The 23,406-nt window shown below is 43.0% G+C and overlaps 1 protein-coding gene, 6 non-coding genes and 1 pseudogene across 7 annotated transcripts in view; 4 read left to right on the forward strand and 4 right to left on the reverse strand.

The window, feature by feature from the left end:
* Positions 1–13,407, forward strand: part of LOC136713191 (histone-lysine N-trimethyltransferase SMYD5-like) — a 139,584-nt gene extending 126,177 nt beyond the window's left edge. Inside the window, exons 3-7 of the mRNA XM_066690229.1 lie at positions 9,925–10,033; positions 11,423–11,480; positions 12,730–12,824; positions 13,017–13,174; positions 13,314–13,407. Of these exons, the coding sequence (XP_066546326.1) occupies positions 9,925–10,033; positions 11,423–11,480; positions 12,730–12,824; positions 13,017–13,174; positions 13,314–13,407 (514 nt within the window). The remainder of the gene's footprint in view (positions 1–9,924; positions 10,034–11,422; positions 11,481–12,729; positions 12,825–13,016; positions 13,175–13,313) is intronic.
* Positions 3,182–3,255, forward strand: trnan-guu (transfer RNA asparagine (anticodon GUU)). The gene has a single exon. It is a non-coding gene; the product is annotated as a tRNA-Asn (tRNA).
* On the reverse strand, positions 3,917–3,990 carry trnat-agu (transfer RNA threonine (anticodon AGU)). Its single transcript has one exon. It is a non-coding gene; the product is annotated as a tRNA-Thr (tRNA).
* On the reverse strand, positions 4,807–4,888 carry trnas-aga (transfer RNA serine (anticodon AGA)). The gene has a single exon. It is a non-coding gene; the product is annotated as a tRNA-Ser (tRNA).
* trnal-cag (transfer RNA leucine (anticodon CAG)) lies at positions 5,017–5,099 on the reverse strand. The gene has a single exon. It is a non-coding gene; the product is annotated as a tRNA-Leu (tRNA).
* trnad-guc (transfer RNA aspartic acid (anticodon GUC)) lies at positions 5,304–5,375 on the forward strand. Its single transcript has one exon. It is a non-coding gene; the product is annotated as a tRNA-Asp (tRNA).
* Positions 5,706–5,787, reverse strand: trnaa-agc (transfer RNA alanine (anticodon AGC)). Its single transcript has one exon. It is a non-coding gene; the product is annotated as a tRNA-Ala (tRNA).
* A 4,423-nt stretch (positions 13,408–17,830) lies between the features above and the next one.
* Positions 17,831–23,406, forward strand: part of LOC136713198 (ADP-ribosylation factor-like protein 13B) — a 56,449-nt pseudogene continuing 50,873 nt past the window's right edge.

Genomic DNA, 23,406 nt, shown 5'->3' on the forward strand with positions numbered 1-23,406 from the left:
ATCTAACTCTCTTGCTTGCTATCGCTCCCCCAATTGTCAGTAGCATAGTAGCATAACAGCAGATCACGGACCACTGTCAATCAGATGCTTGCCTTGCCATCCATCCATCCATCCATCTATCTATCTATCTGTCTATGACTCTCGATATCTAACTCTCTTGCTTGCTATCGCTCCCCCAATGGTCAGTAGCATAGTAGCATAACACCAGATCACGGACCACTGTCAATCAGATGCTTGCCTTGCCGTCCATCCATCCATCCATCTATCTATCTATCTATCTATGACTCTCGATATCTAACTCACTTGCTTGCTATCGCTCCCCCAATGGTCAGTAGCATTGTAGCATAACAGCAGTTTACAGACCACTGTCAATCAGATGCTTGCCTTGCCGTCCATCCATCCATCCATCTATCTATCTAACTATCTATGACTCTCGATATCTAACTCTCTTACTTGCTATCGCTCCCCCAATGGTCAGTAGCATAGTAGCATAACAGCAGATCACGGACCACTGTCAATCAGATGCTTGCCTTGCCGTCCATCCATCCATCCATCTATCTATCTATCTATCTATCTATCTATGACTCTCGATATCTAACTCTCTTGCTTGCTATCGCTCCCCCAATGGTCAGTAGCATAGTAGCATAACAGCAGATCACGGACCACTGTCAATCAGATGCTTGCCTTGCCGTCCATCCATCCATCCATCTATCTATCTATGTATCTATGACTCTCGATATCTAACTCTCTTGCTTGCTATCGCTCCCCCAATGGTCAGTAGCATAGTAGCATAACAGCAGATTACAGACCACTGTCAATCAGATGCTTGCCTTGCCGTCCATCCATCCATCTATCTATCTATCTATCTATGACTCTCGATATCTAACTCTCTTGCTTGCTATCGCTCCCCCAATGGTCAGTAGCATAGTAGCATAACAGCAGATCACGGACCACTGTCAATCAGATGCTTGCCTTGCCGTCCATCCATCCATCCATCTATCTATCTATCTATCTATCTATGACTCTCGATATCTAACTCGCTTGCTATCGCTCCCCCAATGGTCAGTAGCATAGTAGCATAACAGCAGATCATGCACCACTGTCAATCAGGTGCTTGCCTTGCCGTCCATCCATCCATCCATCTATCTATCTATCTATCTATCTATGACTCTCGATATCTAACTCGCTTGCTATCGCTCCCCCAATGGTCAGTAGCATAGTAGCATAACAGCAGATCACGGACCACTGTCAATCAGATGCTTGCCTTGCCGTCCATCCATCCATCCATCTATCTATCTATCTATCTATGACTCTCGATATCTAACTCTCTTGCTTGCTATCGCTCCCCCAATGGTCAGTAGCATAGTAGCATAACAGCAGATCACGGACCACTGTCAATCAGATGCTTGCCTTGCCGTCCATCCATCCATCTATCTATCTATCTATCAATGACTCTCGATATCTAACTCTCTTGCTTGCTATCGCTCCCCCAATGGTCAGTAGCATAGTAGCATAACAGCAGATCACGGACCACTGTCAATCAGATGCTTGCCTTGCCGTCCATCCATCCATCTATCTATCTATCTATCAATGACTCTTGATATCTAACTCTCTTGCTTGCTATCGCTCCCCCAATGGTCAGTAGCATAGTAGCATAACAGCAGATCACGGACCACTGTCAATCAGATGCTTGCCTTGCCGTCCATCCATCCATCCATCTATCTATCTATCTATCTATCTATGACTCTCGATATCTAACTCTCTTGCTTGCTATCGCTCCCCCAATGGTCAGTAGCATAGTAGCATAACAGCAGATCACGGACCACTGTCAATCAGATGCTTGCCTTGCCGTCCATCCATCCATCCATCTATCTATCTATCTATCTATGACTCTCGATATCTAACTCTCTTGCTTGCTATCGCTCCCCCAATGGTCAGTAGCATAGTAGCATAACAGCAGATTACAGACCACTGTCAATCAGATGCTTGCCTTGCCGTCCATCCATCCATCTATCTATCTATCTATCTATGACTCTCGATATCTAACTCTCTTGCTTGCTATCGCTCCCCCAATGGTCAGTAGCATAGTAGCATAACAGCAGATCACGGACCACTGTCAATCAGATGCTTGCCTTGCCGTCCATCCATCCATCCATCTATCTATCTATCTATCTATGACTCTCGATATCTAACTCGCTTGCTATCGCTCCCCCAATGGTCAGTAGCATAGTAGCATAACAGCAGATCATGCACCACTGTCAATCAGGTGCTTGCCTTGCCGTCCATCCATCCATCCATCTATCTATCTATCTATCTATGACTCTCGATATCTAACTCTCTTGCTTGCTATCGCTCCCCCAATTGTCAGTAGCATAGTAGCTTAACAGCAGATCACGGACCACTGTCAATCAGATGCTTGCCTTGCCGTCCATCCATCCATCTATCTATCTATCTATCAATGACTCTCGATATCTAACTCTCTTGCTTGCTATCGCTCCCCCAATGGTCAGTAGCATAGTAGCATAACAGCAGATCACGGACCACTGTCAATCAGATGCTTGCCTTGCCGTCCATCCATCCATCTATCTATCTATCTATCAATGACTCTTGATATCTAACTCTCTTGCTTGCTATCGCTCCCCCAATGGTCAGTAGCATAGTAGCATAACAGCAGATCACGGACCACTGTCAATCAGATGCTTGCCTTGCCGTCCATCCATCCATCTATCTATCTATCTATCAATGACTCTCGATATCTAACTCTCTTGCTTGCTATCGCTCCCCCAATGGTCAGTAGCATAGTAGCATAACAGCAGATCACGGACCACTGTCAATCAGATGCTTGCCTTGCCGTCCATCCATCCATCTATCTATCTATCTATCTATGACTCTCGATATCTAACTCTCTTGCTTGCTATCGCTCCCCCAATGGTCAGTAGCATAGTAGCATAACAGCAGATCACGGACCACTGTCAATCAGATGCTTGCCTTGCCGTCCATCCATCCATCCATCTATCTATCTATCTATCTATGACTCTCGATATCTAACTCTCTTGCTTGCTATCGCTCCCCCAATGGACACGTATGTTGCATTCAACGACAAAGAAAATCGTGTGCTGGCAATGATTTCTGGCAACTGTGAAGGAACTGCACGACTGCAGCAACCACAACACCTCTGTCTGTCTCTGTGGCGCAATCGGTCAGCGCGTTTGGCTGTTAACCGAAAGGATGGTGGTTTGAATCCACCCAGGGACGGCCCACTTTTCCCCCCGCTCCTTGTTATTGTTTCTACTTCTGGCGGTCAGCTTGCCAGACTGCGGCTACAGTAATCTTAAGCTGCTTGCTGCGGACGGCCATCTTGCAAAAATGTATTGAGCGTTTAGAAACTTCCTTTCCATTGCCTAGGCCAACATAAACCAGGGCACTGCTGGGAGACGAACCCAGGGTTTCTTGTTTACAAGACAGGCGCTTTGACCAACTAAGCCACGGTGCCAGGACTCTCCCATTCCCCAGTGCCTACACTCAGGCGTAAGGCACAAAACAAAACAAAACAAAACAAAACAAAACAAAACAAAACAAAACAAAACAAAACAAAACAAAACAAAACAAAACAAAACAAAACAAAACAAAAACAAAATCTGGATGCAGGCTGCAACAAAGGAAGCACATAGAGGTGAAAACGTAAGGTTGACGGGAGCAACAAGCTCCCTGTTGCGACTGTCCAGGGGCGGCAATGGGAATTGGCCGTAGCGCTTGTCCTTTGGGTTCTGGTTCTTCTTTACAAACCGGCGTCTGTCCAGTTGGCTTTCCGGTTCATTACGTCCTCTGATGGCTTTACGATAAGCCTATCTTGCTAAAACTGATGGTCGACAAAGCGGAAGCACAAGCTTCGCAAGGAGCACAGAAAGCCCGCCTAAGGCACCGCTGGGATTTGAACCCAGGACCTCCTGTTTACTAGACAGGCGCTTTAACCAACTAAGCCACGGCACCAAATCTGCCACTGTTGCTGCTGATGGTCTTTGAGACCCTTTTTTTGGCTCACGTGCTGAAAGGACCAGGGAGGGCGCCATCCTTGACCCGTTTCAAACGGGGCAAAAAGGAGCACCCGCTGTTGTCAGAAGTGGTATTCGAACCCACGCCTCCAGGGGAGACTGCGACCTGAACGCAGCGCCTTAGACTGCTCGGCCATCCTGACTGCCCGGCGGGGCCCTAGCGCAGCGGGTCGCGGTCCAGGACTGCTTTCCGGAGCCTGAGCTGACCGAAGGACACTAACAAGGTGGAATAAAGCAGGCAGGGGAGGCAGCGATGCTGCCCTCGCCTTGCCCTGAGACATTCAGAATCGGAAAGGGGCGTGGCGAAATATGTGGGGGCGGAGAAGGTGGGAGGCGGCAAGCCCGGCTCCTCGTTAGTATAGTGGTGAGTATCCCCGCCTGTCACGCGGAGACTGGGGTTCGATTCCCCGACGGGGAGGTTTCTTGTGTGGTTTTGCTGCCCCCGCCTAGGGTGGGAAGGCTGCATAAAGGACTTGGGAACAGAATGAAAGAAAGAGGTGTGTGAACTGATGTCACCCCAGCAAGAGCAAGGATTTATACCAGGGTTCCGACGCGCCTCTGCGTGTTCGTATGGACATCTTTCTGTCCTTATATACAGATCTCTATATGTTGATCTATATTTTTTTAAGTCACAGACAGACAGACAGATAGACAGACAGATAGATAGAGAGATTGCAAAAGGGTCTGTGACGAAAGCACAGCTCAAGAAGGGGGGCCTGCAAGGCAGAGAGGGGTCGGCGCTGCTCTTCAGCATCGTAGTCGGCAGGATTCGAACCTGCGTGGGGAGACCCCAATGGAGTTCTAGTCCATCGCCTTAACCACTCGGCCACGACTACCCCGCCTCAGGTGCACAGGTGGCGCGGTTGGTCTTTGAGGCACCTTTTTTTGGCTCACGTGCTGAAAGGACCAGGGTGGGCGTCATCCTTGACCCGTTTCAAACGGGGCAAAAAGGAGCACCCGCTGTTGTCAGAAGTGGGATTCGAACCCACGCCTCCAGGGGAGACTGCGACCTGAACGCAGCGCCTTAGACCGCTCGGCCATCCTGACTGCCCGGCGGGGCCCTAGCGCAGCGGGTCGCGGTCCAGGACTGCTTTCCGGAGCCTGAGCTGACCGAAGGACACTAACAAGGTGGAATAAAGCAGGCAGGGGAGGCAGCGATGCTGCCCTCGCCTTGCCCTGAGACATTCAGAATCGGAAAGGGGCGTGGCGAAAGATGTGGGGGCGGAGAAGGTGGGAGGCGGCAAGCCCGGCTCCTCGTTAGTATAGTGGTGAGTATCCCCGCCTGTCACGCGGGAGACCGGGGTTCGATTCCCCGACGGGGAGGTTCCTTGTGTGGTTTTGCTGCCCCCGCCTAGGGTGGGAAGGCTGCACAAAGGACTTGGGAACAGAATGAAAGAAAGAGGTGTGTGAACTGATGTCACCCCAGCAAGAGCAAGGAATTCAGGGTTCCGACGCGCCTCTGCGTGTTCGTATGGACATCTTTCTGTCCTTATATACAGATCTCTGTATGTTGATCTATATTTTTTTAAGTCACAGACAGACAGACAGACAGATAGATAGATAGAGAGAGATTGCAAAAGGGTCTGTGACAGAAGCACAGCTCAAGAAGGGGGGCCTGCAAGGCAGAGAGGGGTCGGCGCTGCTCTTCAGCATCGTAGACGGCAGGATTCGAACCTGCGCAGGGAGACCCCAAAGGATTGCTAGTTCTTTACCTTAACAACTCGGCCACGACTACCACGCGTCAGGCACCCCGGTGGTGCGGTTGGTCTTTGAGACCCTTTTTTTGTTGTATGTTGTTAATTGCATGATGTCAATACCAGAGGAAGTGTGTGAATACAAAACATGTGCAAAGGCAACTTGTATTCATTTAAACAGACAATGACATTTCTCTGGGATTGTGTTATTTCTGCACATGACCTTCAGACCTGCAGGAGAGGCTATTGTGTATTTGCACCGCTGTTGGATTTAGTTTGCATAGTGAGGCTTTTAACACACAGCCTCCAACAGCGATGACACATCAGGTGTTTGTTCGGCTAGAAAGCAGCCATCCAGAAATTAAAGTATTTCAGCAATTTCCTGACATGCTAAGGAACATTTCCCCTTTTCACATCTTCTTCTAGCATTTCAATAGATTGTGATGCATTTCATTTGCAAGTGATTTTCAGCAACACTGCACAGTGTGCTCTCCACCCAAGTCTGTCTCCCCATTTCCCAGAAACATGCATTACCCACCAGAGACCTCCAGCATTACGTTAATGGCAAGGATGGTTGCGACAGTTAAGCAGGTAGTGTTTTCAATTCTAACATTTTCCCCGACAGTTTTATGTTTGACTTCCCTTAATTAAAGACATTAAAATGCATTTATTTATTGACTGTATTACATTAAATCAACATGCAGGGGAACAATCTTAAGCCTTAAGTTGAGGATGGATTCTGAATTACATAAGGTAGAGAATTCTAGCTTTGTCTACAGTGTTTTGAATTAATTACTTAATTATTTCACATAAATGACTGCAATTCTTTAAATTCTTCAGATGTGTGTTCCACTGTGTTCTTATTTCAAAGCCTTTAACTTTCAAGAATGTGTTATCCCGTGTTAAATTGTACACTTGAACCAACTGCTGATGTTTATATATTTTTTGTCCTTTGGGAACTATTTCACAGAAAATCTGTTATCAATGTAGCATTAAGTGGGGGGGTATATTTTGATAAGAGCATTTTAGCTCTGAGCTGAAGAAGACCTCTCCCCCAAAGTTATCAGATTTCCTAAGCTCATCAGCGTGTGAACTGGTTTACATCAAAGTGGCAGTCTTCGGAGGATGGCACCGAGAATGGGCCAAATAGCTTGGAATCCCTGCTGTGAAATGTCTGGGGAATATGGCATGGAGGAAATAAAAAAGCTTTGAAGTGGACGAGAGCCAAAATCCCGACACAGAGCTAGGAACACAGGCCAACCAGCATTTCCAAAAGATGACATAGATTGACATCAGTCATAAATCAAGCCCTCCATCCAATAGAACACTGGGGGCTGAAACCGAAATCCAATCTCACAAACTCAAGAACCAATCATCTATTGATCTGACAGGCGTATACACTCACCTAAAGGATTATTAGGAACACCTGTTCAATTTCTCATTAATGCAATTATCTAACCAACCAATCACATGGCAGTTGCTTCAATGCATTTAGGGGTGTGGTCCTGGTCAAGACAATCTCCTGAACTCCAAACTGAATGTCTGAATGGGAAAGAAAGGTGATTTAAGCCATTTTGAGCGTGGCATGGTTGTTGGTGCCAGACGGGCCGGTCTGAGTATTTCACAATCTGCTCAGTTACTGGGATTTTCATGCACAACCATTTCTAGGGTTTACAAAGAATGGTGTGAAAAGGGAAAAACATCCAGTATGCGGCAGTCCTGTGGGCGAAAATGCCTTGTTGATGCTAGAGGTCAGAGGAGAATGGGCCGACTGATTCAAGCTGATAGAAGAGCAACTTTGACTGAAATAACCACTCATTACAACCGAGGTATGCAGCAAAGCATTTGTGAAGCCACAACACATACAACCTTGAGGCGGATGGGCTACAACAGCAAAAGACCCCACCGGGTACCACTCATCTCCACTACAAATAGGAAAAAGAGGCTACAATTTGCACAAGCTCACCAAAATTGGACAGTTGAAGACTGGAAAAATTTTGCCTGGTCTGATGAGTCTCGATTTCTGTTGAGACGTTCAGATGGTAGAGTCAGAATTTGGCGTAAACAGAATGAGAACATGGATCCATCATGCCTTGTTACCACTGTGCAGGCTGGTGGTGGTGGTGTAATGGTGTGGGGGATGTTTTCTTGGCACACTTTAGGCCCCTTAGTGCCAATTGGGCATCGTTTAAATGCCACGGCCTACCTGAGCATTGTTTCTGACCATGTCCATCCCTTTATGACCACCATGTACCCATCCTCTGATGGCTACTTCCAGCAGGATAATGCACCATGTCACAAAGGTCGAATCATTTCAAATTGGTTTCTTGAACCTGACAATGAGTTCACTGTACTAAACTGGCCCCCCACAGTCACCAGATCTCAACCCAATAGAGCATCTTTGGGATGTGGTGGAACGGGAGCTTCGTGCCCTGGATGTGCATCCCACAAATCTCCATCAACTGCAAGATGCTATCCTATCAATATGGGCCAACATTTCTGAAGAATGCTTTCAGCACCTTGTTGAATCAATGCCACATAGAATTAAGGCAGTTCTGAAGGCAAAAGGGGGTCAAACACAGTATTAGTATGGTGTTCCTAATAATCCTTTAGGTGAGTGTAAAGGGTAGCGCACGGCATCTCTCAGTTAAAGAACTTTAGAAACTGCGCCTGCCCGCCTGTACCCATCTGATCAGTGGAGTGAATACAGCTGGACAATTGACTAAGTCGACTGCAATACGAAAGTGTTCAGTCATTTAAATAGCTATTGAGTCTTAAGAAACTTGACCCTTGGAAACAAACAGGGCCTTGCTTTCCACAAAGACTTTGTCTTCAAGTAACTACGGTGGAAACCCTCCTTGCAAAGAAGATCCTGTGCACATTCTTGGAGCCTTCAAACCAGTGGAAAATCAGTTTGGAAAAGACTCTACTATCGCGAAACCCCAACTTCCAGGTGCATCGACTGAGTGGAAGTTCTTGGACAAAGCCGAACCGGACTGCCTTTGTTCCAAACCACACGGACCTCGTGCCGTGTGCTGTTATCTGAGCCCGAAGGCAGAGAGGCCTCTCTGCGACGAAGTTCAGATAAGTTTAACAGTTTGGAGTTTATTATTCATGACATTTGAGAAATCAATTAGATATGTTATTCTGTGAGTCATAAACTAGTATTTTCTTAAATATAAATGAGTGCTGTATTAAACTGTTTTGTTTGACAATTTTAGAAATCAGAATCTGTCAACGCCGAGAAATATATTCTCATTCCTGTTTAATTGTTTAGTCTGAAATTGACACAAGTTAATAGACACTAGATTATAGGTGGCCCTGCCTATCCTTAATCATTGAACAGTAATCAATTAGGGAGAATTGTGGTAACAAGAAATGATAGAATCTTTCTCGGCACCCAAATATAAATGAGACTGATATATATATAACGAGAAGTTATTTGACTTAAATACTAACCTGCATAGTTATTTGATGTTCGACTAACAATACTAATGAGACTCGCCTTCGTCTTACTAACCGGTATTGTAGTCAATGTATTTATAACCTTTTTTGTTTAACGATTTGTGTGTTATCATATGCCATTCCATGGTCTTTGATTTGGTCAAGGAAGTGATTTGTCTTTGATTTGTTGATCTAGAGTTGAATTTTTATTAGTTTTTCCCTTTTTGTATAATTAGTGTAGTGCTACATTTAGTCTTTGTTTTTAATAAATTTGACAATTTATATCTTTGGAATTGGTGTCTGCGTCCAATTATTACAGAAATTGAGTTCTACAAGATTCCAGGATCCGTGATAAGGTGATACTATACATTCACTTCTTTAATTGAAATTTATAAGTGTACCTTACGCTACATCAAGTTAAGTAGTGGTTTCTGTTAAATGTTATCTTGTGAGATTATTTATTTATTTTATTTTGTATAACGAAACAAAAATTAAGATTGTTCAGTACACAATCATTCTGCAATCATCAGGGCAGTACTGCACACTTCTGTGTTTTGCCTTTCCCATTCAAACCAGGCTGGACTAGAAGGAGAATTTAAAGACTGCCTGCAAGCCACTTGTGAAAATGAGAGTACCAAGGCATCAAAACCCTCAAAAAGAAGACACTGTCTAAGAATCGGGGAGAGCCATGATTCAAGCTGATCTGTACTAAAGTGTTTCCTTTTGTTCCTCAGGCTTGGGACAAAGGCAGAGCACTGGCAGAGCCTCTTCTCTCAGTTCTGCAGCAGGACGGCTAATGAAGAGGACGAAATCGCTCACAAGCTCCTGGGAGAGAAGTTTCAGGTCAGGGTCTGTGTTCAGGGCTTCAGAGATTCTTAAGAAGTCGCACCACACCAAATTTCCTCCAGGATGCAGAAGGTACTCAGTGTAGTTATAGATGCCTGTATCCTGGACTAATGGAATTGAAAGGCATCTTCTGATCTGGATGCTCGTAGCGTAATAAGAACTTCAAAGAGCGACTTCTTTTGTAATAATCCTGTTTCTAGTATCAATTCCTTTGCCTTTCCAATGGGAACATAACCCACAGGAAACACTACTTTTCACAAACTGCCACTCATCTTCAAGTACTCTGAATAAAACAGCACTGCCTGAGGAGTCTAACGGTGATGTGCAGAAGGTGTGGACGGCTGGTTGTGAATTGCTGCTTTTTTATGTCGGCTTTGTCACGGTCTCCCCTGTTTCTACCTTAGTTCACCACCAGAGGTCTCCCTCTCCCGAATACTAGTTTAGTGCTTCTCCTTTCCTTTATCCAGTCAAACCAGTCTTTCCACATTCTTCCCTACCAGGTGCACCTGTTCTGTCCTCCTCTCCTATCATTGGTCAATCCTTCATTCACCTTGTTCAATCCCTCTCTCCTTCACAGTACTTAAACCCCTCTGTTTCCTAGATTAATCGTGAAGTCTTGCATTCTCTCCTGGATCATTTCTAAGCCTTGTTTCGTGAGTGCCTTCCTGTGTATTTTTTGACATTTTGCTTCCTTCTCTCGTTTACCCCTGTCGGATCTCCCTACTAGCCTGTTCGCTTGATCGTTTGACCTGGACTGTCCCTGTTTATGCTCTCTCGTTTTGCCCTTATTGGATTATCTGCTTCAACTCTAAAAGCCTGCACTTGGATCCTTTCCTTTGGTCCTAGAGGACGTCACAGGCTTGCTGATATTAAGTTTGGCTTTGGGTTGACCAGATATCACCCTGCAATCAAAATTTTCCCAGACAAAAACAAGAACAAACATCTGCACAAAAGTGGTAGGCATCCTTCAATGACTTGCAGGGTTACAAAGTGAGCCTGTGTTCCTTGTGTGGTTTCAGCACAGGCACAAACTGAATGTACTGTGTAGCTGTGGTCCCTGGAATAATATAACCTGGACCTAACCCTAATCCTAACCTTAACCATCTCTGTAATGTTGTTTCGGGAGTAATGGCCACAGAGCAAAATCAGGTCATGCATTTTGCTTGCAGGTCAAAGTCAGACCATGACAGACCTGTCTGACCTGTTTTCATTTGTAAAATGATATTACATGCAAGATTCTATTCAATTTCTGTCCTGTGCCTGCCTTCATGCTTGCTTCCTCTGGGATCAGTTTAAGGCTAAGATGTTGAGTCTCAGGAGCTTAAGACAATGGCTGTGGTTAATGTAGGTCGGGTGTCACCTATATTTCTCTGTGTCGGGTTTTAGGGGCAACTGACATTGTTGTGGAACCAGTTCACTACAGCACTTTACGACGAGTGTCTGAGCAAGGTGAGTGTGTCCTGGAAATGCCATTTAATATCGCTGGGGGTTGCATTCCAGACATAGAAGAGCCCAGTTCTTGGCAAGCATGTCTGGGAATTGAAAGTGTCTAATAATCGCATTCACTGTTGCTGTTAATGGTCTTGCAACTCAAAACTTGCAGAATCCAGCCTTGTCAGCTTTGTAAATATCTTTTCTTGTTGTTGTTACTTTAATCGTAATTCTTTAATGAGAGCATTTTATCATTTGACAGGAACTGACATACTCCAACACTCTCTTGATAAGGAGGCATTTATAACATCTCACATTGTCAACTGCATTTCTTTATATACATTTATTTCCTTGCTATGCCTTATTAGCAAACTTATGCTTCGGCTTCTTCAGAACAAAGCTAGAATACTCCCCTGTTCCTCAGCTAACTATGACAGAGGAATAGCCATGTTTTTAAAGCTACAATTACATACTATCCTCACAATATGGTTTAAAAATCTCTAAGATCTCAAAATACACTTTGCTTGCTTATTTTTTAGCTTGTTCTTAAATCACTGGAGCCTGTGGCCCATAGTGGTTGTTCGCCCTCTCTGTGGAGCTTCATTTTAACTGGCAGTAGGAAACCTGAAACTCTGGTTGCTTTGAAGTTCAAGTTCTCTGTCCCTGCTTTGAACATGCTCTTATATAACTGGGTTGTTACCAAAGCTTATCAACACCTCTTCTTCAAGGCACAGAATTTTGTCTCCTAGCCTTGTTCAAAGTAGACAGAATAGGATGGTGGTTGGAGCTGTGTGCTGTCCAAAATGGTTCTTCTGGGAGTGTCATGTTTAGCCAAGGCCTTTTGTTTATAAAACTATACTATACATTTCAGACCGGTCACAACTACATTATGGTTTGACCTGACCAATGTATTACTTCTAGTCTGTACGATAGGTGTAAGAAAGTCTATACAAGAGATTTATACAAGAACCCTGCATGATTTGAAGAACATGTGAATCCAAGAACCTCACCAAAGTTTTTTCCAAGTGCCAACAACATTGCTTGTAAGTCTGTAGCCTGTTTAGGTTGTCCCTCAAATATATAGTCTTTGTTTACCCTGCCTTGTTGTGCACATTTCAGCTAAGAATCTACACACTGCATCGACAGCCAATGGCTTGAACAGAGGTCTGCTCGTTTCTTCCCCCATGGAGTCATCTCAAAGGCTGCTCAGCCTTTTGGCTTTTGCTCCCACCTCATGTTTTTTTGTGAATTCTCTTGTCTAGGCAACCACAGCTGCCTGCCCAATGCCGAGGCCTCATTCCCTGACAACAACTACCTGTTGCACATGACTGCCCTCTCTGATATCGCCCCTGGGGAGGTAAAGCCATCAGAATAATTGTGTGTGCGCGTGTATGTGGGGCAGTTCATAGTCTGTATATAAACAAGTATACGTCTGTGTGTGTCAATGCTTTTGTAAGGACCTGCAGGCACAGCTAGATTGATGTGCTGTTCTATAATTTCTCCTAGTATAGAAAAATAAGTTCAAAGTGTAATAATTGGGGGTTTTCAGGAAATCTCCATCAGCTACCTAGATTGCTGTCAAAGAGACTGGAGTAGGCACAGCCGCCACAAGATTCTCAGGTACATAGAGAGCCCAGAGACCGAGACTGAAGCCCCATTTACAGTGTCTGCTGCTACTTCACTGAAAGGCATTAGTGTCGAGGCACAGTTGGACTTTGTTTTTGGAAGCACAGTAAAGTCTAACACAGTGAAGTGTTAAGGATTTCTCTCTAACCCACTGTTGTTCTCTTTTGTTGTCAGGGAGAACTACCTGATTGCCTGCTCCTGTCCCAAGTGTCTCTCCCAGGCTGGATGTGACCTCTGAGGAAGAGGAGGAGGAAGGCAAAGGGGAGGGCGAGACGGAGGGTGACGACCTGGAGGATGAGATGACAGACGTGTGACGGGCTGGTCGGCACACCAGCGCACACCACTGAAACGGCACCGAGTTGATGTTAGAACAGTGGAGGACAGCAGTGCCGGCAGTGGGTCGGCTCTTCGCATCCACAGAGCACACACGGGCTCGCTCCACCTGCCTCATCCCTGACTGTCCTCTACAGCCTCTCACCGAATAAAACATTCATTAAAACTAGAACACATTTCACATCAGATTTTTTTTTTAACTGTCGAATTTCTGTCCCTGTTATGTTTCTGCATATGAGATTCCAAAGAAAGAAGACCACTTTTTAAACGGATTTAAAATAAATAACACTCATTCATGGCATTTATTATTATTATTATTATTATTGTATTAACTTTCCACTCCTGGTGCTTTCAGGAAGTGTTCTTCAGTGGGCATGACACAAGTTAGAAATGATGCATTTCTCAAAAATGTTTGTCTACCTACCTTTGACTTCAGTTACAACTTGAATGCATGACATGAAAATTTATCCTGCAAGTTGTATGCCAATAGTTTTTTTTTATTATTTTTTCTTTATAGATTCTAGGTAAGTCAAGTGCTCTTGTCCCAAACAAAGTCCAGTCTATTAACATCTTATCAAGACTTACTTGCAGAGCATTTTCTATTAGACTGCTATTGTGTAAGCTAACCAGAATAATTCCTAAACTCCCTGTTACATTTCAGTCCAGTACTATATGCAGATTGTTTAACAAATGTCTTGGCACTGTGTTCAACTTAATGACTATTAGATCTGTCTATCATTTCAATAGTTACAGGCAATAACTAAATAGCTGTTACTTTAAGAGACTGGGACCATTCACAGTGTAAATATGCCAGCTGTTCATAGGACTGCCTGCAGTATCTATCATTGCCAGTAACTCTTGACATAAAACAATTACTGTTTTACAAGTTGCATCCTCACAAGCTGAGAGTTATGTAGTGCAGCAGTATGAATAGCACAGATGTCATATTTACTGGGGATATGAAGGCAGCTTTGTTTTCACGACACTAGGTGGCATTGCTGTAAAAGAGCGATCGACTTGCAGAGCTTCCGTAGTGTTCTTAGTTTTTTTTTAATTTAACTCCAAAGATCAGTAACAGTATGGAAATGCACATATGGTATATTTATACTTTTAAGACAGATCAATAACCCTTCCTAAAGGAGAATGACTGTTCACTCTCCCCTTTCCCAGAGAGATCTACCACTTTCTAAACACAAGGAATGGCCTGTAATATTTACTCTTACTGCTTAATATATATACACTCACGTAAAGGATTATTAGGAACACCTGTTCAATTTCTCATTAATGCAATTATCTAACCAACCAATCACATGGCAGTTGCTTCAATGCATTTAGGGGTGTGGTCCTGGTCAAGACAATCTCCTGAACTCCAAACTGAATGTCTGAATGGGAAAGAAAGGTGATTTAAGCCATTTTGAGCGTGGCATGGTTGTTGGTGCCAGACGGGCCGGTCTGAGTATTTCACAATCTGCTCAGTTACTGGGATTTTCATGCACAACCATTTCTAGGGTTTACAAAGAATGGTGTGAAAAGGGAAAAACATCCAGTATGCGGCAGTCCTGTGGGCGAAAATGCCTTGTTGATGCTAGAGGTCAGAGGAGAATGGGCCGACTGATTCAAGCTGATAGAAGAGCAACTTTGACTGAAATAACCACTCATTACAACCGAGGTATGCAGCAAAGCATTTGTGAAGCCACAACACATACAACCTTGAGGCGGATGGGCTACAACAGCAAAAGACCCCACCGGGTACCACTCATCTCCACTACAAATAGGAAAAAGAGGCTACAATTTGCACAAGCTCACCAAAATTGGACAGTTGAAGACTGGAAAAATTTTGCCTGGTCTGATGAGTCTCGATTTCTGTTGAGACGTTCAGATGGTAGAGTCAGAATTTGGCGTAAACAGAATGAGAACATGGATCCATCATGCCTTGTTACCACTGTGCAGGCTGGTGGTGGTGGTGTAATGGTGTGGGGGATGTTTTCTTGGCACACTTTAGGCCCCTTAGTGCCAATTGGGCATCGTTTAAATGCCACGGCCTACCTGAGCATTGTTTCTGACCATGTCCATCCCTTTATGACCACCATGTACCCATCCTCTGATGGCTACTTCCAGCAGGATAATGCACCATGTCACAAAGGTCGAATCATTTCAAATTGGTTTCTTGAACCTGACAATGAGTTCACTGTACTAAACTGGCCCCCCACAGTCACCAGATCTCAACCCAATAGAGCATCTTTGGGATGTGGTGGAACGGGAGCTTCGTGCCCTGGATGTGCATCCCACAAATCTCCATCAACTGCAAGATGCTATCCTATCAATATGGGCCAACATTTCTGAAGAATGCTTTCAGCACCTTGTTGAATCAATGCCACATAGAATTAAGGCAGTTCTGAAGGCAAAAGGGGGTCAAACACAGTATTAGTATGGTGTTCCTAATAATCCTTTAGGTGAGTGTATATACACACTTTTTTTCTTATTAAGATGCCAGCTACCATTTTCCTAAATGGGATGTATAATTAAAGACCTATAACCAGACAGGTCATTCAAATACCCTTCATTCTTCCTCAGAGTGCATGCATGTCATTCAACCCAAATCAGAAACATCCATTCCTCGTAGGATAACGGTAGTTTGTGATCCTCGCGTGGCAGTCCTCGCTTCGTATGTTGGGAATGTTTCCACTCGCATGCAGACACAAGTGCGGAGTTAAATAAGTACACCATACTGTTTCGCACTTGCAAAATTAGTGTTCCCCTGTAATTAGATTGCATGGTGGATAGTGAGTACCAGTATTTTTAAGCCTGAATTAATAAGTTCTAAACAGGTAATATTTTGACAGTGATTCTAGGTGTTACACAGTTAAAGATTTAAAAACTACCAGGCTGACTCTCCTGACAGTTTGTCCTGTTATGTATGTGTGGAATATGGTAAGGATATGAAATCTAATTATCACAAACTTATGGTCCTATCACACATAGATTCAACTGGATGTGTTTTGCTTGTAATGTTTGACTAATGGTGGGTTCTCTGGGGAACCCAGACTTGTGGCTGCGTTGTAGTTGTGCATGTCGAATAGGTACAAGATACAGAGTGTTTTCAGCTCTTTGGTCTTAAAATGTCCTGTAAAATAGCCACTTTGGTACCACAATCCTCTGTGGAGTCTTGATCTGAATCTTGAGGGAAATTCAGTCACCCGAATCCTTAATCCAAGTTTTAAAAGACTTTATTGATTAATAAACTATCATGAGGTTGTGCGTTTTCATATTACATACAGGTTAGCATGGGAAATGTTCCAAGTGATTCTTTTGTAAATCAGTTAGGTTCCAAAATGTTTGAGCAATAGCCCACTAATGTCATTTGGTAATCTCCAATAAAATATCACTGGATTAAGTTGTCTGAGGCCTGTCTTTCTGTTTCCCTCTGACCAATCACTCACTCACTCGCTCGCTGAAGACCTGGCTTAACCAACGGCAGAGTGTCTGGAGATAAATCCTGATGGAGAACGCTAGAATATCATTTAGTTGTCACCAGGGGCAGATAGACAGATGTCCCTCCCCAACAGGCACTCAAGTTATAGCTTTTCTATAGTGAGAAAAACAAAGCAAAATTACTTTTCAGACTTGTGCTGGTATGTAGCCTATAGTATTGATTTTGTTTGTAGCTCTTAAACATATGCACATAACTATAAGGCACCTCGACAGACTGATAATGACACGCATCACTTCAATCCTTCAGTATTCCTCCCAGCAATAAACAAAGACAATATATATTGAATGGATATTCAAGAACTTAAATCCATCTTAAACTATTACGTAAACACCTCCAGTCCAGGAAAATGTATTTCTTCCCATTCTATAGGGCAGGATCGCAACCTTCGATTTAAGAAGAGCAGTATCTGTATAGATAGGATTTGAAGCACATAACAGACACACACGTACAGATGCATAAATACAGATCTGTGTAAGTACATATGTATGTGTTATATTTCCGTTTCTACAGAAAACAAACATCTGAAGAGTTAAACATACTTTCAGGGAAGAGAAGATCTCAATTCCTCAATCTTATGCCAGCAAGACTGAAGAGACACTCATTAATACTTATATGTTATATGGGCTATTCAGTTGATTTATGAACAATAAGCTATTCTGGATTCATATTAATTTGGGGCTCTTAGTGGTCATCTTTTATCTGATCAACAACATATGTTGAATAGAATATCTTCCAAATTCATTGGAAGTAAAAGAAAAAATGAAGTATAGTTCCTGTGGTATGCTCTAAGAATTGATGTCAATTTGTGACCAGTATTTAGAGGAGGTACGCACGCCCAAGGGCTCTCTGGCCCGCAGAGAGTTGACGGTTGGCCCAAAAGTGAATCTGGGTTAAACTGGCACAACAGTAAAATGTCCATATTGGGCACCCTGTTGGCCTGGGACAGCCAGAGTTCACTTTACGCCACCACCATGGCCACCAATGAGCCGAAGCACGGGAGCTCGACCACAAGGTCTGTTGTGAGATGGTCCAGGAGGGTGTGGGTCACAAGGTGGGCGCAAAAATGCCAGGAGGGAGGGTCCTCAGGATGTGCATGATGTGTGCTTTATAGCTCACAGATCTGGAGAGGAGTATCCACAATTGTGATTTGCAAAACAGAGATTGAGTTACTGTATGTCACAGTAGTGTGGAAGAACAATCATCTTCAATCAGGTTGGAACGTTAGTTGCAATGCCTTTAATACACGCAGCGTGGAGAGGAACAGTGAATCAAGAAGATCCCAAAGTCGCTCTGCCTTCATTTTAACAGTCAGAGCTTTTATACACAAACATCAAAGAGCTGGTTAAAAAGTTAGCTAAGCAGAATATATATCATTATAGGACAGAGTTCATAGGTCAACACATGGATTAGGGAGCAGGCACTTAAATCATACTGTTTGACATTGTCTCCAAGATTCTCACTGTAAATAACAAACAGAAATCAAGCTACCTTCTGGCCTGACCTTCTAGCTTGACCTTATCTTTCTTAAGTATACAAGAGAGATAAACAGGTATTAGAGAAAGAATTTCTAACTTTCCTTCCACACTCCCCCCATTTTGTCCTATGATGAGACCCTGGAGTTGTAAACCTTAACCTCAGGGGGAATAGTGGACATCATTCAGTGTAATAAGGTTATATTCATAAGATCCATTATATCACTGTGTTCTTGCAGCATTTCCACATACATTATTTTAGCAGACTCCTTTATTTCAACAGGAGTATGGCTTTTCTGCATTTCTCTAGCAGTGCAAGCACAGCAACACTTGATCAGTCCAAAACAAATATAGAGAAGAATGAGTATGCCAAGGATAAAAAGCAGACTTTGGGCTATGATAGCACCAATACTTCCGAGGGAGCCACTTATCCAGCTCCCAAGAGACCACTCCGAGGTCTGGTGGATTTTAGTTACATCTTTACAAATGTGATCCGTAAGATCATGAATCTGTTCAGTAAACTTAGTAAAGGCAGATGCATTAACAGTATTGTAAATACTCATATCTATTCTATAATGTTTCCATATAGCACAGTTATCTTCCACAGTCAAGGGAACTGGGATCATGGGAATGCCTCCCTCAGTGTTATGGGGCACATGTGAACACACCCAGCACCTTGACAGATTCAAGTCTTTTGTAAACTGATAAGACAGTTGGAGGTAGGCGTTTCCTCTGGTCAGGTAGCTGTCTCGTCGCTGTCAAATCCTCAGTTGTATTTTATCAGTGTATATGTTAGTGTTTGTGGTGTCGATATGCAAAAGGGGAGAGGTTACTAGCACATCACCTGGTATTTGTGGACTCATGCGTCCTGCCGCTCCTTTTGGGCCACTGCTCTGGCCATGTGCCGTTAGCTGGAGGGTGATGCTGATGTCAGCTTCTTCTGGACGGGTTTCCTCAGTCAGTGATGATCCTGTCAACTTGGAGGTGAAGGCGCCCTTTTCCAAGGCTGCTATGGCGCAGATGATGGTCCCGCAGGCGATGAGGAAGAGGATCCAGGCGAAGGCAAGCATCCCTCTGTTCTCCACCAGGGTTGTGCTGATCACCTCGATTGGCAAGTTTGCAGTGGGAGGAGTGGATCCATGTCGTCTTTCCTTGGCACTTCACAGCTGTGTGGGTGGTCAGGAGCACCTGGTAGGGCCCTGTCCACCTGGGCTGTTGGGAGGACTTTCTCTTGTGTGCTTTAATATACACATAGTCACCTTGCACCTTGCACCTTGCAATCCTGCTGGGATGGTTCAGTCTGGGCGGCTTTCACCTGTGAATGGACAGCTTCGAATGCACGTGTTAGTCCCATACAAAAAGACAACATAGCATCATCCATCAAGTGAATGTCCATTTCCCTTACAGACAATGGAGGAGTGATGGAGAGTCTCATAAGTCATCCCATAATAATCTCACACGGAGAAAGGCCCTGTTTTTTTCAATTTGCTGACGATCTCATTGTCATTAGGACTATAGGAAGGGCATCTGGACATTTGAGTCCTGTTTGTTTGCATATTTTAACCAGCTTATTCTTTAACATTCCATTTTGTTTCTCCACTGCTCCAGCTGACTGAGCCTGATGGGGCAGTGAAAATGTTGTTTACCTCGCAGGGCTTTGCATAGTTCCTGCACTATCGTCCCAGTGAAGTGAGTGTTCCTATCGCTGGAAATTTCCCTGGAATGCGAAATCTACATATAACATCCCTTAACAGTATTTTTGCTACTGTTACTACTTCAGCCTTCCTATGGGATAGGCTTCAACCCATTTAGAACACCTATACATTATTACAAGTATATATTCATATCCACAACATTTAAGCTTTTGAACACAATCTATTTGCATATTGCAGGATTATGAGCTTGATAAATGTGGCAAGTTCTACAATATTGCTAAGCTGTTACTATAAAACCTGGGGCAAACCAATTTAAAAGACTGATGCACACATCCCCCCTTGGCCAACACCATGCGCCAGATGGGCAAACCAGGGAAAGAGTGCCTGTGAGGCAACCAATGAATTAGTAAACGTTTGAGCTCTCTTATGGAAGGTGCAGTGGCCAGTTGCAATTTCCTGGAGCTTTTACAGTGCATCTCAAATTATATTTCATCCAGCCCCAGGTCATAAAAGTCAAACCCTAGTTACTACCTACGTAACACATACATTTTGTTCCTACTAAGAGAATACAAAAGTCAGCAAAACATTATTTTTTACAAATTCAGTTTGAAAACTGTATTGTACATATATTTGTTGCGTTTTGATTTATAAACATTGTACATTGTACAAATCTTAAGAGAGGCAATGGACTGATTCTGACTTCATGGCTTTCATTCTATTCATTTGAATAATGTGACATCTCCACTAATAGTACATTATAAATTAAAATATCAATACAAGAATATATGCTACTGCGGACATCATCTGAGCTGTTTCACAATATATTGTAGATTCCTATAATCTGGAAAACCTTTAATTTCAGTATTTGAACTTATTTCAGTCAACCATCACTTCAGCGTTGTGGACCTCAACATCGGTCTGTTCAAGATGCCGTAAGGCTGTCTTTAAAGCCGGGCCCTCGGCCTACTGTGTCTCAATGAGAAAACCAGCGTCTTCTCCATATGCACCTCTGCCACTATGGGTCAAACATCGGTTCCTTCAGGACACGATTCATAATCTGCCATGTGGAATAAATCAGTCATCTGAAGACACAATGTGTGGGTCACACAACATCAGAGATCCTCCTTATAAAAGGCATCTCTATCACATTAGTTGACATTCGCACAATCTGTAAGGTTTCTAGTAAAGGGACAATTCAAAATAATAATAATCTTGATTCCAATTGATCTCATTTATCAAATTATTTACGTACAGCACTCAGCTGTCGTCAGCAGCATCATATCTCCTGTGTTTACTGAATCAGCTTTACTTCCTAGTGTAGATACTCTTTTGTGTGGAGTTGTCAAAACAATGTGCTTATTTTTGTCCTTTTATCTAACTTAAATACCTGAGACCATTACAATAATTATTACAGCAGTTCCTTCAACACCATAGTTAATAGTAGTTGTGTAAATGATGGCAGTTATTACTCTTTGTTTCTCAATACCTTTTTCCCAATAAACCATAATTTAAAATTATGTACATAGTTTAATTAGGAACAACTCCTATTATTCCTATTTTCATTATTATTCGTTTTATGCGGTTGTCATCTAGTATGTGACGTATTCGTCTGTATCAACATCAATATTATTATCATTATTAATACAAGCAGTGTAAATTACCAGTCATTACACTCTTCCTCTGTTTGTAGTAAGTTATGAACCCTTACACGTACTTACAGTCTCTGCCTTCTCTCTCTCTCTCTCTCTCTCTCTCTCTCTCTCTCACAGTCATCTCAGGCTGCTTGTCTGCTCAGGCGAACAGGGGGAGCAGTGTCACGGCACTTGCCCCCTGCCCCCCTCTTCCTAATTGATAGGGTATTTCTGTTTGTGAAAGGACAAACAGTTTTATAACTTGCCATGACTATGTTTCATTAAATTAGTTATGTTACATCTTTTAATCTTTGGAAAATAAGCTTTTTCATTGATCTCAATAATGATGTCCAGGTACTTCAGGAAAACACATTTTCAAAAAATGTGTCCAGTCAATTATTTCCCCAACTAAGAACCTGCGTGGGCACTAAGACTGTCCGCCTGCGCGGCTCATGTCTTTATTGTGTCAGCTTTCTCCTATTGAAGTCCAGTCTACACCGGTACAGGTTCAGAAGAACTGTTCCCGAACCAGATTGAACTGATCAATAGTTAATTTCTTACCTACACATTGTATTTGGGATCTATTTCTAGGGATTTAAAAACTCTTCATTGTGGAACTCATAGCTACCAAATTACCACGTCTTTAATTTCCTGGAGTATCTGGTTATCTATTTATCAATATCTAAGAAACCTTCACCGAATGTTTGCGGTTGCCTCGGATTCCCATTTCTAAATTTGGCTCTAATTCCATTTCTAACATGTTAGTTTAAACTTCTGTATTCGTAAGACCTATTTAAATAAATTAATTTTGTATTATTATTTCTGTTTGCAATAGCATTCTGTGTACAGTTAAATGCTTACTTTTCTTGTAGGTCTGTTATTACAACATATTTAACTGGTGTTTTTTAGCTATCATTCTGTAACTATTTGTGACTTATGACTCTCAGTCATATTCTGGACTATACAGTAAATGAAAATGACATGACATACGGACATTTACCTTGCGCAAACTGTAAACGTACAAACATACAAAGAGATATATATTAATTTATATCCAAAGTAATGTTTTGTTGTTTTTAATTCTCTTCGGGGCATTCGACTTAGGTTAGATTGAATTATGGCTTTTGTCTTTTCTTTCTTTTCTCTAACAAATGTTTTAAGATAGCTAGCTTTGGTTTCTCATTTCTTAATGTACATTAATCATTCCACATCAGTAGAATGGGGGGCGCCATAGGCATTTCCAGATATTTTATGGCATGTTACGTCACTTGTTTATTATACCTACGTCATATCCGGACGGAAGTGTACACCCATAGCGCCCTAACCACCCACGATGACCCTGATGACCCCGATGACCTCCCTTATCCAACTGTCCTTCTCTCGCCCCTAGCCCCCCTCCCTCCACCCACACTGCTTAGTTCTGCTGGCCTTTGTTCTTGCCGGAGAGTGTGAATGTTCAGAGTGTGAATGTTTCAGGTCCTGGGGGTTTGTGACCCCCCCCCCCCCCCTATTAATTTAGAATAGCTCCATTGTTTCAGTAATAGTTATCTATCTATCTATCTCTCTCTCTCTTTATCTTGTAGTGAATTCATTCTTTTTTTAGTTAAACACCTTCTAGTAAAGGCCTTCTAACTGTCTTAAAAGTTCATAAGATTTAAACTTAAGATATTGTTCAATTTCTTAACAGTCCCTTATCCTGGCTTACAAATGTTACGATATACCACATTAT

Source organism: Amia ocellicauda, chromosome 2, assembly GCF_036373705.1.
Source record: "Amia ocellicauda isolate fAmiCal2 chromosome 2, fAmiCal2.hap1, whole genome shotgun sequence".
NCBI lineage: Eukaryota > Metazoa > Chordata > Actinopteri > Amiiformes > Amiidae > Amia > Amia ocellicauda.